The following is an 11,558-nucleotide window of genomic DNA, read 5'->3' on the forward strand; positions in this document are numbered from 1 at the left end:
AAGCACAACATAGAACAATTAAAATTTATATTCCTCACTAGAATATTTGACTTATCTCTTCAGAATCGGCCTCCCCTGAAGCATCTCTTTTCCTGTTTCAAATTTCCTGTATTCCTATCTTTTTGGAAACTTTAAGATTTAATCAAAAGGTATGGTGGAGCAGTGTTAAAGCCCTCACTTTTATATCTTCATGGCAGTAACCTCTGCTCCCAGTTTTAAAAGGATCAAAACTTTTTTTATATCTAGCAGAGCAAGGGGCTAGATTATCTTCCTATGTTCATATCACAGAAAACATATTTCACTTATGAATGTGAATTGTCTGAGTCTGTTTGGCTTAAAGTCTGATAAACCATGAATGCCTGAGCTTGTAGGCATAACAATGGCAAAAAAATTTAACCAATGTGGGAAAATGTGTTTTCGAAGTGTCGATCTATAATTTTCAGCATTCCTTAGCAATATGAAATGCTGAAAGTTGTAGTTCAGTAATATTTGGTAAATGCTTTAGGAAAAGCCTGTAAGGCATTAGAACAAGCTGTGTAGTCTTTATATAAGTTATATGGAGTGACAGAATTAAGTGTTTTGAATAATGAAGTTGCATTCTACTGAACATTGTGAAAATTTGACATTGATTACACCAAGCATCTCATCTGAACCCTAAAGGAGAGCTACATGCTTACACTGCTGACAGCAAATAAGCAATACTTGTGTCAATTAGAAAAAAAAATAAAATATATGGTATCTTGTGAATTAAAAAGAGAGTGTTAGCTATGAAAGAATAGAATGGAATGGAATGGAAGCTGCAAGGGACCTTGGAGGTCTTCTAGTCCAGCCCCCTGCTCAAGCAGGAGAACCTATATCATTTTAGACAAGTGACTGTCTAGTCTCTTCTTTAAAATCTCCAGTGATGGAATGCCCATAATTTCTGAAGGCAAGCTGTTCCACTGGTTAATTGTCCTCATTGTTAGGAAGATTCTCCTTAATGCTTCTCTCTTTGATCAGTTTCCAACCATTGTTTCTTGTCCTGCCCTCTGGTGCTTTGGAGAATAGTTTGACACCCTCTTCTTTGTGGCAGCCCCTCAAATACTGGAATACTGCTATCATGTCACCCCTGTTTCTTCTTTTCTTTAGACTAGCCAAACCCAAGTCCTGCAGCCTTCATAATAGTAAAAGACCTAAGTGAAAAATACATTCTATTTTGAGCTTAGAATTAATAGACATGTTTATAACATTCTGTCAGGATATCCAAAGTTGTTACGTGTTCTTTGATCCCAAGGGCGGCAGAAGTAGATTGAATGGTAACATGCTAATTGTCAAATTTTCAGAAAAAATGATCTAAAGAGACCATTTTAAAACTAGTTTTGAAAAATTCTATTATAATGATAGAAGTTAATATATACAGTATATTAACCACTAAGCCATTTTTTGCTTTGGGAGAATGCTCACTGAAAGAAAATAAAGAGATATTAGGCATTGTGGTCATTTTCAAAGAACACATTTTCCGCATTTCTTTAATTGACTATCAGGCACTGCCATAAGATGAATCCCCCAGTGTTAGATGATCCTGACCTGATCTTGTTGCCTCAGCTTTGGATTACCAACACTCATAATCTCATTTGTTCCTTTTAATATGAAATCAAGTTATACTTTTCTATTGATTTGAAAAGTAAATAGTGCTGCACAAGAAAAATTTGCTTGTGGACACACTTCTTAATTACTAGTCCCCAGCTTATTGCCTTCAGATATGTTCAGTGTCATGGTCAAAATGAAAGCGCAAAATCACTGAAAGGTACCCTAGTAGGTGATAATTCCCTTACCTAAACATATGTAAAGAATTAGGCACACTAAATAAAAAATGGTCTTCCACAATATTAAAGGCATAACTAAAGAAATCTAAGAACTCATTTTTAAAATTCATATTTTTATATTTGTTAATAAATTTTAAATTTTCTCACTTTTTCCTGGGTTTAGGAAAAAAAGGACATTAAGCATTTAGATGTCAGAGTCAGAAAATAGAAACTCAGAAAGGAACAGAAACTGTCTATACTTCATCTTCCTACCCCTCCCTCCAATATAGGACCTAATGGAATGGATCATTTAACCAAAATGTTTGCCAGTGCAACTTCCAAAATAAATCATTGCTTATATCTAAAAGAAAGAAAGTACAAGCAAGGAAAAGATACAGAGAAAATGTGAGAGGAAAATGTCAATGTTGTCCTCTAAAATCACCTCCTCTAATCAGGGAGTTCTCCAAATATGTACACGTCAGCTCCCAAACAAGTACAGCTACTGTGGACAATTCTGCAGATCAAAGTCCACACATTTGGAGGGCAATGAAAAGCTACTATAAAGCTTCTTTCAAGTTGGGCTGGGAAACTGAATAAGCTCAAACTGCTTTGCTTCACAAGTTCTAAGTTTAAATTTTTGTACAGTAAGGATGCTGGTCTAGTCTACTCAAAGTGTGTTATCAGTTGGATTCCTATACAAATGAGATTTTATTCTTATAATGGATCTTAGCAATATTTACTTTCCGATGATAGTCATCTCTGCAATGACTTTTTGCATATTTTCTGAAACCCAAGGTATGACAGGCTGGGATTTTTATTTGAAACTCTGCCTATGAGATTCCCTTTCAAACAGAACCAGGTCGACAGAAAGTTAACAAAAGAATTGTAGGCATAAAACCTCCTGCTCAATAAAAGGAAAAGATGAGAAGAACAAATTGTCTTTGGTGAATATTAGAGCAGGATTCCTCTAGATGTGTTCAGACTACAACTCTCAAAAACCACGGTCTAGAATTCCTATTTGGACAGCACCCAACTGGTGAACGACTATGGGGGAGACTGCAGCTTCAGCAGACAACAGACGATTAAAACTACTCTGGAGGCGCGCGCTTCTCCGCATGATTGCATTTTTGTGATTGGTTAACGTCCCTCCTGAACGTTGAGGTGACGCGCGAGGGGGCTGGGCAAAGGACCTCCCACTTTCTTTTACCGTTTACGCCCCAAGCTGTCCCAGCTGCCTCGTCCTGTCTTTGCTACCGCCAATCAGCTGCGAGTTCCGGATTTGGTCCGCCTATCCGAAAGGGGGTGCTATCTTACATTTCCTGAGACTACTCACAGAGAGCGAGGTCCCTCCGTTCGAGTTGAGGGGCAGGAAACGACGAGTGGCGGTTTTGTACGACGCTGGGGCTAGAGAGTCGCCCGTAAAGGCGGAGGCGAAGTTGGGCGGAGCGGCTGCCTGAGCTTTCTTTTCGGGCCGCGCAGCAGACGCACGAGGGGACGGAGGGGAGAGGCCGTTGAGCAGGGGCCGAGGAGGGTCTCGCCATGGCGATCCGCAAGAAGACTAACAAGAACCCTCCCGTGCTCAGCCATGAGTTCGTCGTGCAGAACCACGCGGACATCGTCTCCTGCATGGCCATGGTCTTCCTGCTGGGGCTCATGTTCGAGGTGAGAGGAGGGAGAAGGCAAAGCGCTGCAAGACCTCAGCGCGGTTGCCGGATCCCCTATAGGAAGGGCTGGGCGGAGGTTAGCGGGGAAGATGTTTCGGAGTGACACGGACGAGGAGACCAAATGGGAATGGTCAACACCAGGAAAGCCAGAACTGATTTCTAGTAGCAGTCTTTAATTCCTTGGCTGCCGCTTCTCCTAACTGCCGTTGCCGGGGTGGGGTAAACGCAGTGCCTGAAGCGGTATACGTGTTAAAGATACCCAAGTGTGTGATCATATGGATCCCCGTACCACAAATTGCTTGGCTGATTCTGATGAGGAAAGCGATCGTCTCTTGCTCGTAAATCTTTGTCGGAACTATCTAGTCGCTAGTTTAGAGGAAGAGGGGAAAAAATAAGCAACTGGAGAGCGTATCCTACTCCGTGGCTCCATGTGGAAGGGCAGCTTCGCTTGTCTGTCTGTCCTCTGGGTCATATCTGGTCATCTCGGTCGTTCCTTGTATTGCCTGTTCTTGTCTGAAATGGGGGCAGGTAAGGCTCAGCAATGATTGTAGCGAGCTGATGGGAAGAACAGCAACTCAAAGGCGCAACCACCTGCCGGCGGGAGCGGTGGTCCCTTCTCGATGGGTAGGCTGGTCGTGTCCTTGTCCCTGTTGGTTCATCAAACCGTTTCTGAGAGAGTCGTCTAGGAGGGTCTCCCACCCATTGCAGCTCTGTCGCTCGTCTGGGGCAGCTGCAGTATCCTGGAGCAACCCGGGCTTAAATACAACGCTGAGAGCCTGTTTTACTCATTTGTATTTTACGCCCCTTTCCTGGGAAATACAATTGATTGAACGGCTTTCGAAGCAAGCGTGCAGCAGCGACTTGCGGTGCTTAGCTTCCCGAAATTGGCAGGGAAGAAGAGGAAAAGGGAAAGAGAGTTGTATGTATGTTTTGCAGAAGGCGCTGCGCCGCGCACGCTTCGTTCCAGCGCGCGAGTTCCTGGTCTCGGATAGGTTACGTGGCACTCGGAGCGCGAGCGCGGTGTCAGGGCGGGGGGAGTTGGCCGCCCCTCTGCGATTTGGGGGCGGGAAGGGCCGGCAGGGCTGGGGCGGGGGGGGCTGCAGGCGAGGCGTCTCCCCTTGCCAAAGCTGACGGGAGGGTGAGGGGGGAGAGAAGAGGCGCTGGCTTTTGTGTGCAGCCGGAGAACTACAAACCCCATGGGGCGTTGCGGCAAGCGACTCCTCCCCTCCGCTTCGGAAAAGGTAAAATGATTGGTGACGTGTACAGAGAGCCGTCCGCGATGCACATCAGAAGGGGCGGGGTTGGTTCACGCCCCTGAGGATGGTATGACACGTATCCAGTTTTGCCTGTTACTGCTGGAGTGTAGAAACAGGTACCGGAAGAAAAGCTGCAGCATGCCCCAGTTCCATAACTTGCTTTTTCGGTGGTAGTGGGGCGGAGTTAAAATCCTTGGAGCTTCACCCACTGTTAGAAAATTTGCTCCAGAAGATAATAAAGGACTTAAATGGCGCAACTTTAAAATTTCTAATTCTGATCACTTTTAGCATGGAGAAAATATGCCTTCTTGAAAGGTGTGAAACTGGAATTTCAAGTAGGAATAGCAGTCTGTCTTTTGTGCTGAATAATCATTGGCTGGGGTCCCAAACTTCATAGGCCGAAAATCCTGTGGATTATGAATTGGCTTTCAATTCAGAATTTTGTCTGAATGTAACTAGTATCATTAGGGTTCACTGTTGTGCAAAGCAAGGAAATTGAATTCAGTAATCCATTCTTAAATTAATGATGGTTCAGTATGAACTCAGCCACCACTGTGTAAAATGTATTTAATCAGTATAATACTAATTTAGTTGGTGGATTTGTTCATCATATGAAGAAGAGGTTGCAGAAGATGAAGTCTATTTGGTATTATTTTGCCTATCTGTGATGTCCTAATAGGTTTATCCTGATTAAATTGCTAATTGGCTAATGACTGCTTTAAATAAGGCTTTTGTGGTTAAAAAATGATAATTTGGTAGCATAATTACTTTCATTACTTGGACAGCAGTGATTTATAGATGATAGCTCATTTGCCATGCTGTAGATCACACATGTCAAACACAAGGCCCGCCCGCAAAGTGGTTTCATGAGGCATGCGAAGCCATCCTGGAAACAGTAAGGGAACGGCCCCACTGCCTTGGCCCTGGCCCAGGCCGGCCAGGAGCCAATGTACAATTTTGTGGTGGCCATCCATGCTGGAACATATTCAGTCTTTGCTCCACAAGGTCTGGAAACCGCTGCGTCGCCCCCGCCCCATGGGGGTGCACTGGGGAGGTGTCACTCTTCGTGAGGAATGAAGAAATGCACCATCGCCTGGAAGTGGCCAGCAAATGACCCTCGCCTACTTCACATGTCTGGCTTGGTGGGCTGCGGGGGAGGGGATGCCACGAACGGCATGACAATCAACATTATCTATGCAACGCCATCCAGCCCCCAGCCTGCCCAGTTTTGGCAGGCAGCAAGGGCGCTCTCCCCACAGCACTAAGGCTGGGCCGGGCGGCACGAAGCTGGCGAGAAGCCGAACCTGCCTGGTGCAGAGGAGGCAGCGAGCGTATGGGGCCTGGCATCTCGGGTGGCTGTTTTGCCCCACAGGGTGACCAAATTCTGAGAACTTCCCTTTCACCCGGGACGCCAGACCTCAATGAAATTGACTTTGACATCCCTGCTGTAGATATAAAGTTTCCTACCAGATAACTGGCCAAGGAAGTTTACATCCATTGGACTTCAAACAAACAATAGTAAGCAGGCTAACCAAAAATGTCAGAATGCTTATTTGCATTTAGCCAGTCATCTTTTATTTTTGACTCAGCCTAGTTCATTATTTTTCAGCCAGTTAAATGTATTTTTTCAGATATATGAAGGAATATAGCATGTTCCTATGATTTACCGTGCAATCACACAGACAAATTGTTTTATTGCAGGTTACAGCCAAAGCAGCTGTTGTCTTTGTTACACTTCAGTACAATATTACCATTCCTGTTACAGGTAATCATCTAATAAATGTTTGGGTATTTGTCTGCAATGTTATTATACACCAGGAACATATTGTGTCTTAAGAGAAAGATAACCAAATGTGAATGACATACATCAGGAGAAATGTTTAGCAAGTGATAATGCTGTTCCATTTGTGGCATGAGACCACAGAAATGGTTTAGATATATAATCAAACTGGTTCAGTACAGTATGGTTGGTGTTTGAAAGGCTCTGAGGTTTGGATTCTTCCAGTCTTTGCTCATTCCTCTTCTCTTGGATGGAGATTTCATCTTTTTTCTTCCTGGTTTGTGGAAAATCAGAATTAGTTCTTTCATCAAAACAATAAAATATGATGCCACAATTTGATCCTAATTTTTTAATTTTGACTTGCATTTAATGTACTAGCAAATCTTTGCCAGTTCCAACAAAATGACATATTATTGCATACTGCAAATCTAGAAAGGAATCAGTTTTCTAGAAGTGGAAATAAATCTGGCACTCTTACAAAGCTTGTTTACATGGTATGAAACTAGGGCTTGGCATCTGCTTTGCATCCCCTAAAGCAGCAGCCCTCAACCTTTTGGGCACCAGGGATCGGTTCCATGGAGAAAGGTTTTTCTGCAGACCGGAGGGGGTGTGGTTTTGCAAGCTGCCTGCATCCTGCAGATGGGGCTTCAATTGTTTGCACCGACCGGTTGCTGGCATGCCGTGGCCCAGTGCCGGTCCACGGACCAGGGATTGGGAACCCCTGCCCTAAAGGAGTATCGCTTGAACTTTCTACAACACAAACCACTAAATGTTCCAAAAAGACATGGACTTCCCTTCTCCTTTGTATGTCAAAAGAAACCCCATGATGAGTTTGTGTATAATATAGTCATGTCTTCCATTAAAAAAAAAACTTTTTAAACTAACTTTTGTATAAAAAAAAAAGTATGTCAAGAACTTACAGGTTTACTTGAGCTAAGAGGTGAGCAGACTCTGGCCAACTGATTTAGCGACCTGGTTAAGTGCACCATCAGCTAGCTGGCCAAGCCAGAGCCCACTTTCTGCCTTCACTCAACCTCCATCTTGCACCAGTGGTCAGCCAGCCAGCTAATTGCCAAGGAAAAGAGAAGGGCATATCTAAGGCAGAGTATGGGCTTTGGCAAATCAACATGGGAATCCATATGAACCACCAGTATCTGCAGATTACAGCTTAGGAATCACATCTTAAATTAAATCTGTTTGCTAATCAGCTTTTGAATTTAAAATTTGGACAGAAAAATAGTGAAAATCTGATTAATCTCAATATTTTAAACTGTTGCCTGCATTGTTCTTCCTGTACTGCTACTCCTGTTTTGTACTCACTTGGAGTATAGAAAGAAAATTAGATATCATTCTAAAGTATTGTTTTTGATTCCCGATATAAATTGAACGAGGCTGGTTAAAACAAATGCATTCTTAAATATTGTTCTTTGTTTCTCTCAGAAAACCAGCCTACAGATACAGTGACATTATATCATTATGGTATCAAAGATCTGGCTACTGTTTTCTTCTACATGCTAGTGGCAATAATCATACATGCTGTTATTCAAGAATATGTGTTAGATGTAAGTATTGTTTATTAGACTAATAATGGGCTCTGCCACAGTAGAAATTGATTGATTGCATGCATTGTGGACTTGCATTATGGACTTTTGATATATATGACAAGTAACTTACTATCTAAACTATCATAACTATCAATAATAAGATAACTTTTTTCTTTAGAAAATTAACAGGCGAATGCACTTTTCCAAAACAAAACATAGTAAATTCAATGAATCTGGACAACTCAGTGCATTTTATCTTTTCTCTTGCGTCTGGGGAACAAGCATCCTTGTGTCGGTGAGTATGTCAGAGGATCTAAGGAGGATCAATACTTTCCTGGGACATTAGATGCTGAAGTTTAAAATGCTAACCCTAGAATGCAAAAAACTTAGAAAATATGTTGCTAAATGAAATTATTAAGTGGGGATGGTAGTTTGTTAATGGAGACTTGCCAGCCAAGATAATGTTTGTGGCTAGGAAATGTTCTCAGATAGTTTTTATGGTACAACAAGGAGTTCACTTTTTGTTGAAGTTGTCTCATATGCATCTGGCATTAATTTGAGCTCTATGAAATTTGTAGTTCATGTAAAACTGTTGCTTCTCTTTCTTGTATTTTAGAAGCACTTTTGTTTAAAATGAGGAATCAGTTCAGTTTGAGGCATGCTAAGCTAAGTTATTTAACTCAGATTTCTGTGTCAGCCTTCCCTGCTATTGGCCATGCTTAGAAAGAGGTTAAGCAACATACACAGGGCATTGGACTATACTTTAATATTTCCTGTGTCTTATTTTCAGGAAAACTATGTATCAGATCCAACATCACTCTGGAGAGACTATCCACACACATCAATGCCGTGAGTTTTTTTTTAATTAAGAATGACATCAATAATTTCTTGTATCTATCCCATCTAACTTTTGTAGTTATTAAAATAATCTACTTAATTATGTATAAAAATATCTAGTATTTTCAGGCAAATAACAGAAGTTATTTTATTAACAATGCATTTACAGTAATCTTATGTCATTAGTTTTTAAGTACTCCAAAAAATTTAAAATATTATTCCATTGTATAATCTTAGCTCAGAGGTTTTTATATGAAATAATCAGTAAATTTTAATTTTGATTTTTACATCTTGTATTCTGCAGGTTTCAAATGAAGTTCTTTTATATCTCACAGATGGCATACTGGTTTCATGCTTTTCCAGAATTCTATTTTCAAAAGATAAAAAAAGTAAGTTTGCTTCTAAGATCTTGTCCATAAGCTTATCAAATAAATACATAAATAATAAGCATAGTTATTCAGACAAGAAGAAGCAGAAATGTCTATGTGATTTGCAAAAAAAAGATACCTTTAAAATAGAGCTCGTAATCTGAAAAAATGTCAGAAAGTAAGGTTTAGATATGTAACTTCAGGCTCTTGTGTTCTTCTCCTACTTCAGTAATTGGAAGGTTTTGCTTCTTGTTTCAGCCAATCCAAATCTGCCTCTCTTCACTGCTCCTGCAGCCAGTTCGAGCAGCTTCTCAAATTGAGAAACAATTTCTTGATTAGTTTAAAGAACCAGGAAATGAACCTTCCATAATTTCTTCTTCTTCTAATATTCTGGTTTGATGTTAAGTCTCTCCCCACTCTCTAACCCTAACCCATATTCAGTTTTGGACTCTTGAAGTAAGAGCTGTTACAGTATGGCACTTAAGTTATAAATTTACCTGTCCTGGAACTTGTGAGTGGGTGACATCATCATTTATTTTAGTAAAGCTTTTGGGCTGATTTCATACAGTACACTGAGACATGAATAAATAAACTGTTACAACTTAGCATGTTATATACCCTGTCATAGTATCCTTTTTAAAGATCACTACATAAATTAAACAGATTATTTTTAGGCAGTAATGGAATAGTTAAGCGTTTTATATCACTAACAAATATGGTATTTTCCATTAAAAACAATAGTAAGCAAGAAAGAGAGGATTTATTGATCAGAAAATTTTGCAGTAACTTGATAAGTTTATTATTTTTCTAAGTATTCCTAGATAATGGACAACAATTCCTATAATTCCCAAACAGCATATTCTGCAACCTTTGGGGCTGACAATTAGAGAGGATCATAGATAAGAAACACAGTTATGAAAACTAATTGAATATGATAAGAATTCTTGGAAAATTCATAAGCTTGCATCTCTTTCATAGGAAGACATTCCTCGCCAGCTTGTTTACATTGGGTTATATCTTTTCCATATCACTGGAGCTTATCTGTTAAAGTGAGTGACATTGTTATTTTGCTGGGGCAGGGAGTCCAGTAATTTGTAGGATACAGTCCAATAATTTGTAATAAGTAAAGTAGAAAACTGGTGCCTCCAATGATACATTATAGGTCATCTTGCAATATTTCCTGTAGCATAGTTCAGAAGACAAATTAAGCTATAAAAGTACATATCAATTTTCAATATGTTGTGCCAATGTTTAGAAGGATTCCATCCCACATTTAATAGATAGCATAGCAATAGCAGAGGTCTCTAGAAAGAGAGACCTTGGCAACTACCCATTCTTGGATTCTACTTTCTCCCTACCATGCAAATAGATGTATGTTGTTCTTTACACAACTCACGGGGAGGATGGGACAACGCCAGTTTCTATCCTTCAGTTGCGTCTGAGAATTTGAGGTTGGTGTTCTATCCTGGATGTACCAAATGTTCTCAAGATGCATTTTTATGACAAACATAATTCTAAAGATCTTTTGTTTCTTTGCCAATTAGCATCTGGTGCTAATTTATTTTCTTTTTTATAGTTTGACCCATCTTGGTCTTGTTCTTCTTGTGTTACATTATTTTGTGGAGTTTCTGTTCCATATTTCCAGACTTTTTTACTTCAGTGATGAAAAATACCAGAAAGGGTACGTGCTTCTACTGTTATATTTCACATATGCCATCTCACACATTATAAATGTTGTCTATAAATATTGTTCATATTTAGTTAATACTTACTGCATGCATAAATGTATATATTGTATACTGCAGACATGTCCAAAGTCCGGCCTGCGGGCCATTTGCGGCCCGCGGCCCGGTTTAATCCGGCCCTCGAACAGCCCTCCCTGCTCTATATAAATGCGGCCCTCCCACGGCCCTCCGGCAAGTCCCATGAGAGAGACAGAGACAGAGGCACTTGCACTTGCACTTCTCTCTCTCTCTCTCTCTCTCTCTCTCTCTCTCTCTCTCATGGGACTTGCCCCCTCGCAGGGCTCCTCATTGGCCCTGCGCCCTGTTACCCCGCTGCCAGCCCCGCTGCGCCCTGTTATCCAGCCGCAAGCCACCATCCGCCCTGTGGTTATAAGTGTCCCGGCAGTTGGGACCCGCCCCTCCCGGAAGTCAATCAATCCTTGGCGGTTCTCCGTCCGGCCGCGGCTTTCCCCGGCCGGCTCCAGCAGTTCCGGCTGATTGCCGGCACGTGGCTGTTTCTCCCTGGCAGCCTCGGCCCCCCCAGCCCTGTCGGTGAGCGCCCGGCAGGGCGCAGCGTCGCCAGGCCTCCCCCCCTTGCACG

At 41.5% G+C, this 11,558-nt stretch overlaps 1 protein-coding gene across 1 annotated transcript in view; it reads left to right on the forward strand.

The window, feature by feature from the left end:
* Positions 1 to 3,228: 3,228 nt before the first annotated feature.
* Positions 3,229 to 11,558, forward strand: part of TRAM1 (translocation associated membrane protein 1) — a 16,855-nt gene continuing 8,525 nt past the window's right edge. The window contains exons 1-8 of the mRNA XM_015819113.1: positions 3,229 to 3,446; positions 6,406 to 6,469; positions 7,925 to 8,046; positions 8,207 to 8,323; positions 8,819 to 8,877; positions 9,170 to 9,254; positions 10,212 to 10,282; positions 10,810 to 10,914. Of these exons, the coding sequence (XP_015674599.1) occupies positions 3,324 to 3,446; positions 6,406 to 6,469; positions 7,925 to 8,046; positions 8,207 to 8,323; positions 8,819 to 8,877; positions 9,170 to 9,254; positions 10,212 to 10,282; positions 10,810 to 10,914 (746 nt within the window). The 5' untranslated portion in view covers positions 3,229 to 3,323. The remainder of the gene's footprint in view (positions 3,447 to 6,405; positions 6,470 to 7,924; positions 8,047 to 8,206; positions 8,324 to 8,818; positions 8,878 to 9,169; positions 9,255 to 10,211; positions 10,283 to 10,809; positions 10,915 to 11,558) is intronic.

The sequence above is a fragment of the Protobothrops mucrosquamatus genome, unplaced genomic scaffold, assembly GCF_001527695.2.
Source record: "Protobothrops mucrosquamatus isolate PMUCROS unplaced genomic scaffold, P.Mucros_1.0 scaffold860, whole genome shotgun sequence".
In the NCBI taxonomy this organism is placed as follows: domain Eukaryota; kingdom Metazoa; phylum Chordata; class Lepidosauria; order Squamata; family Viperidae; genus Protobothrops; species Protobothrops mucrosquamatus.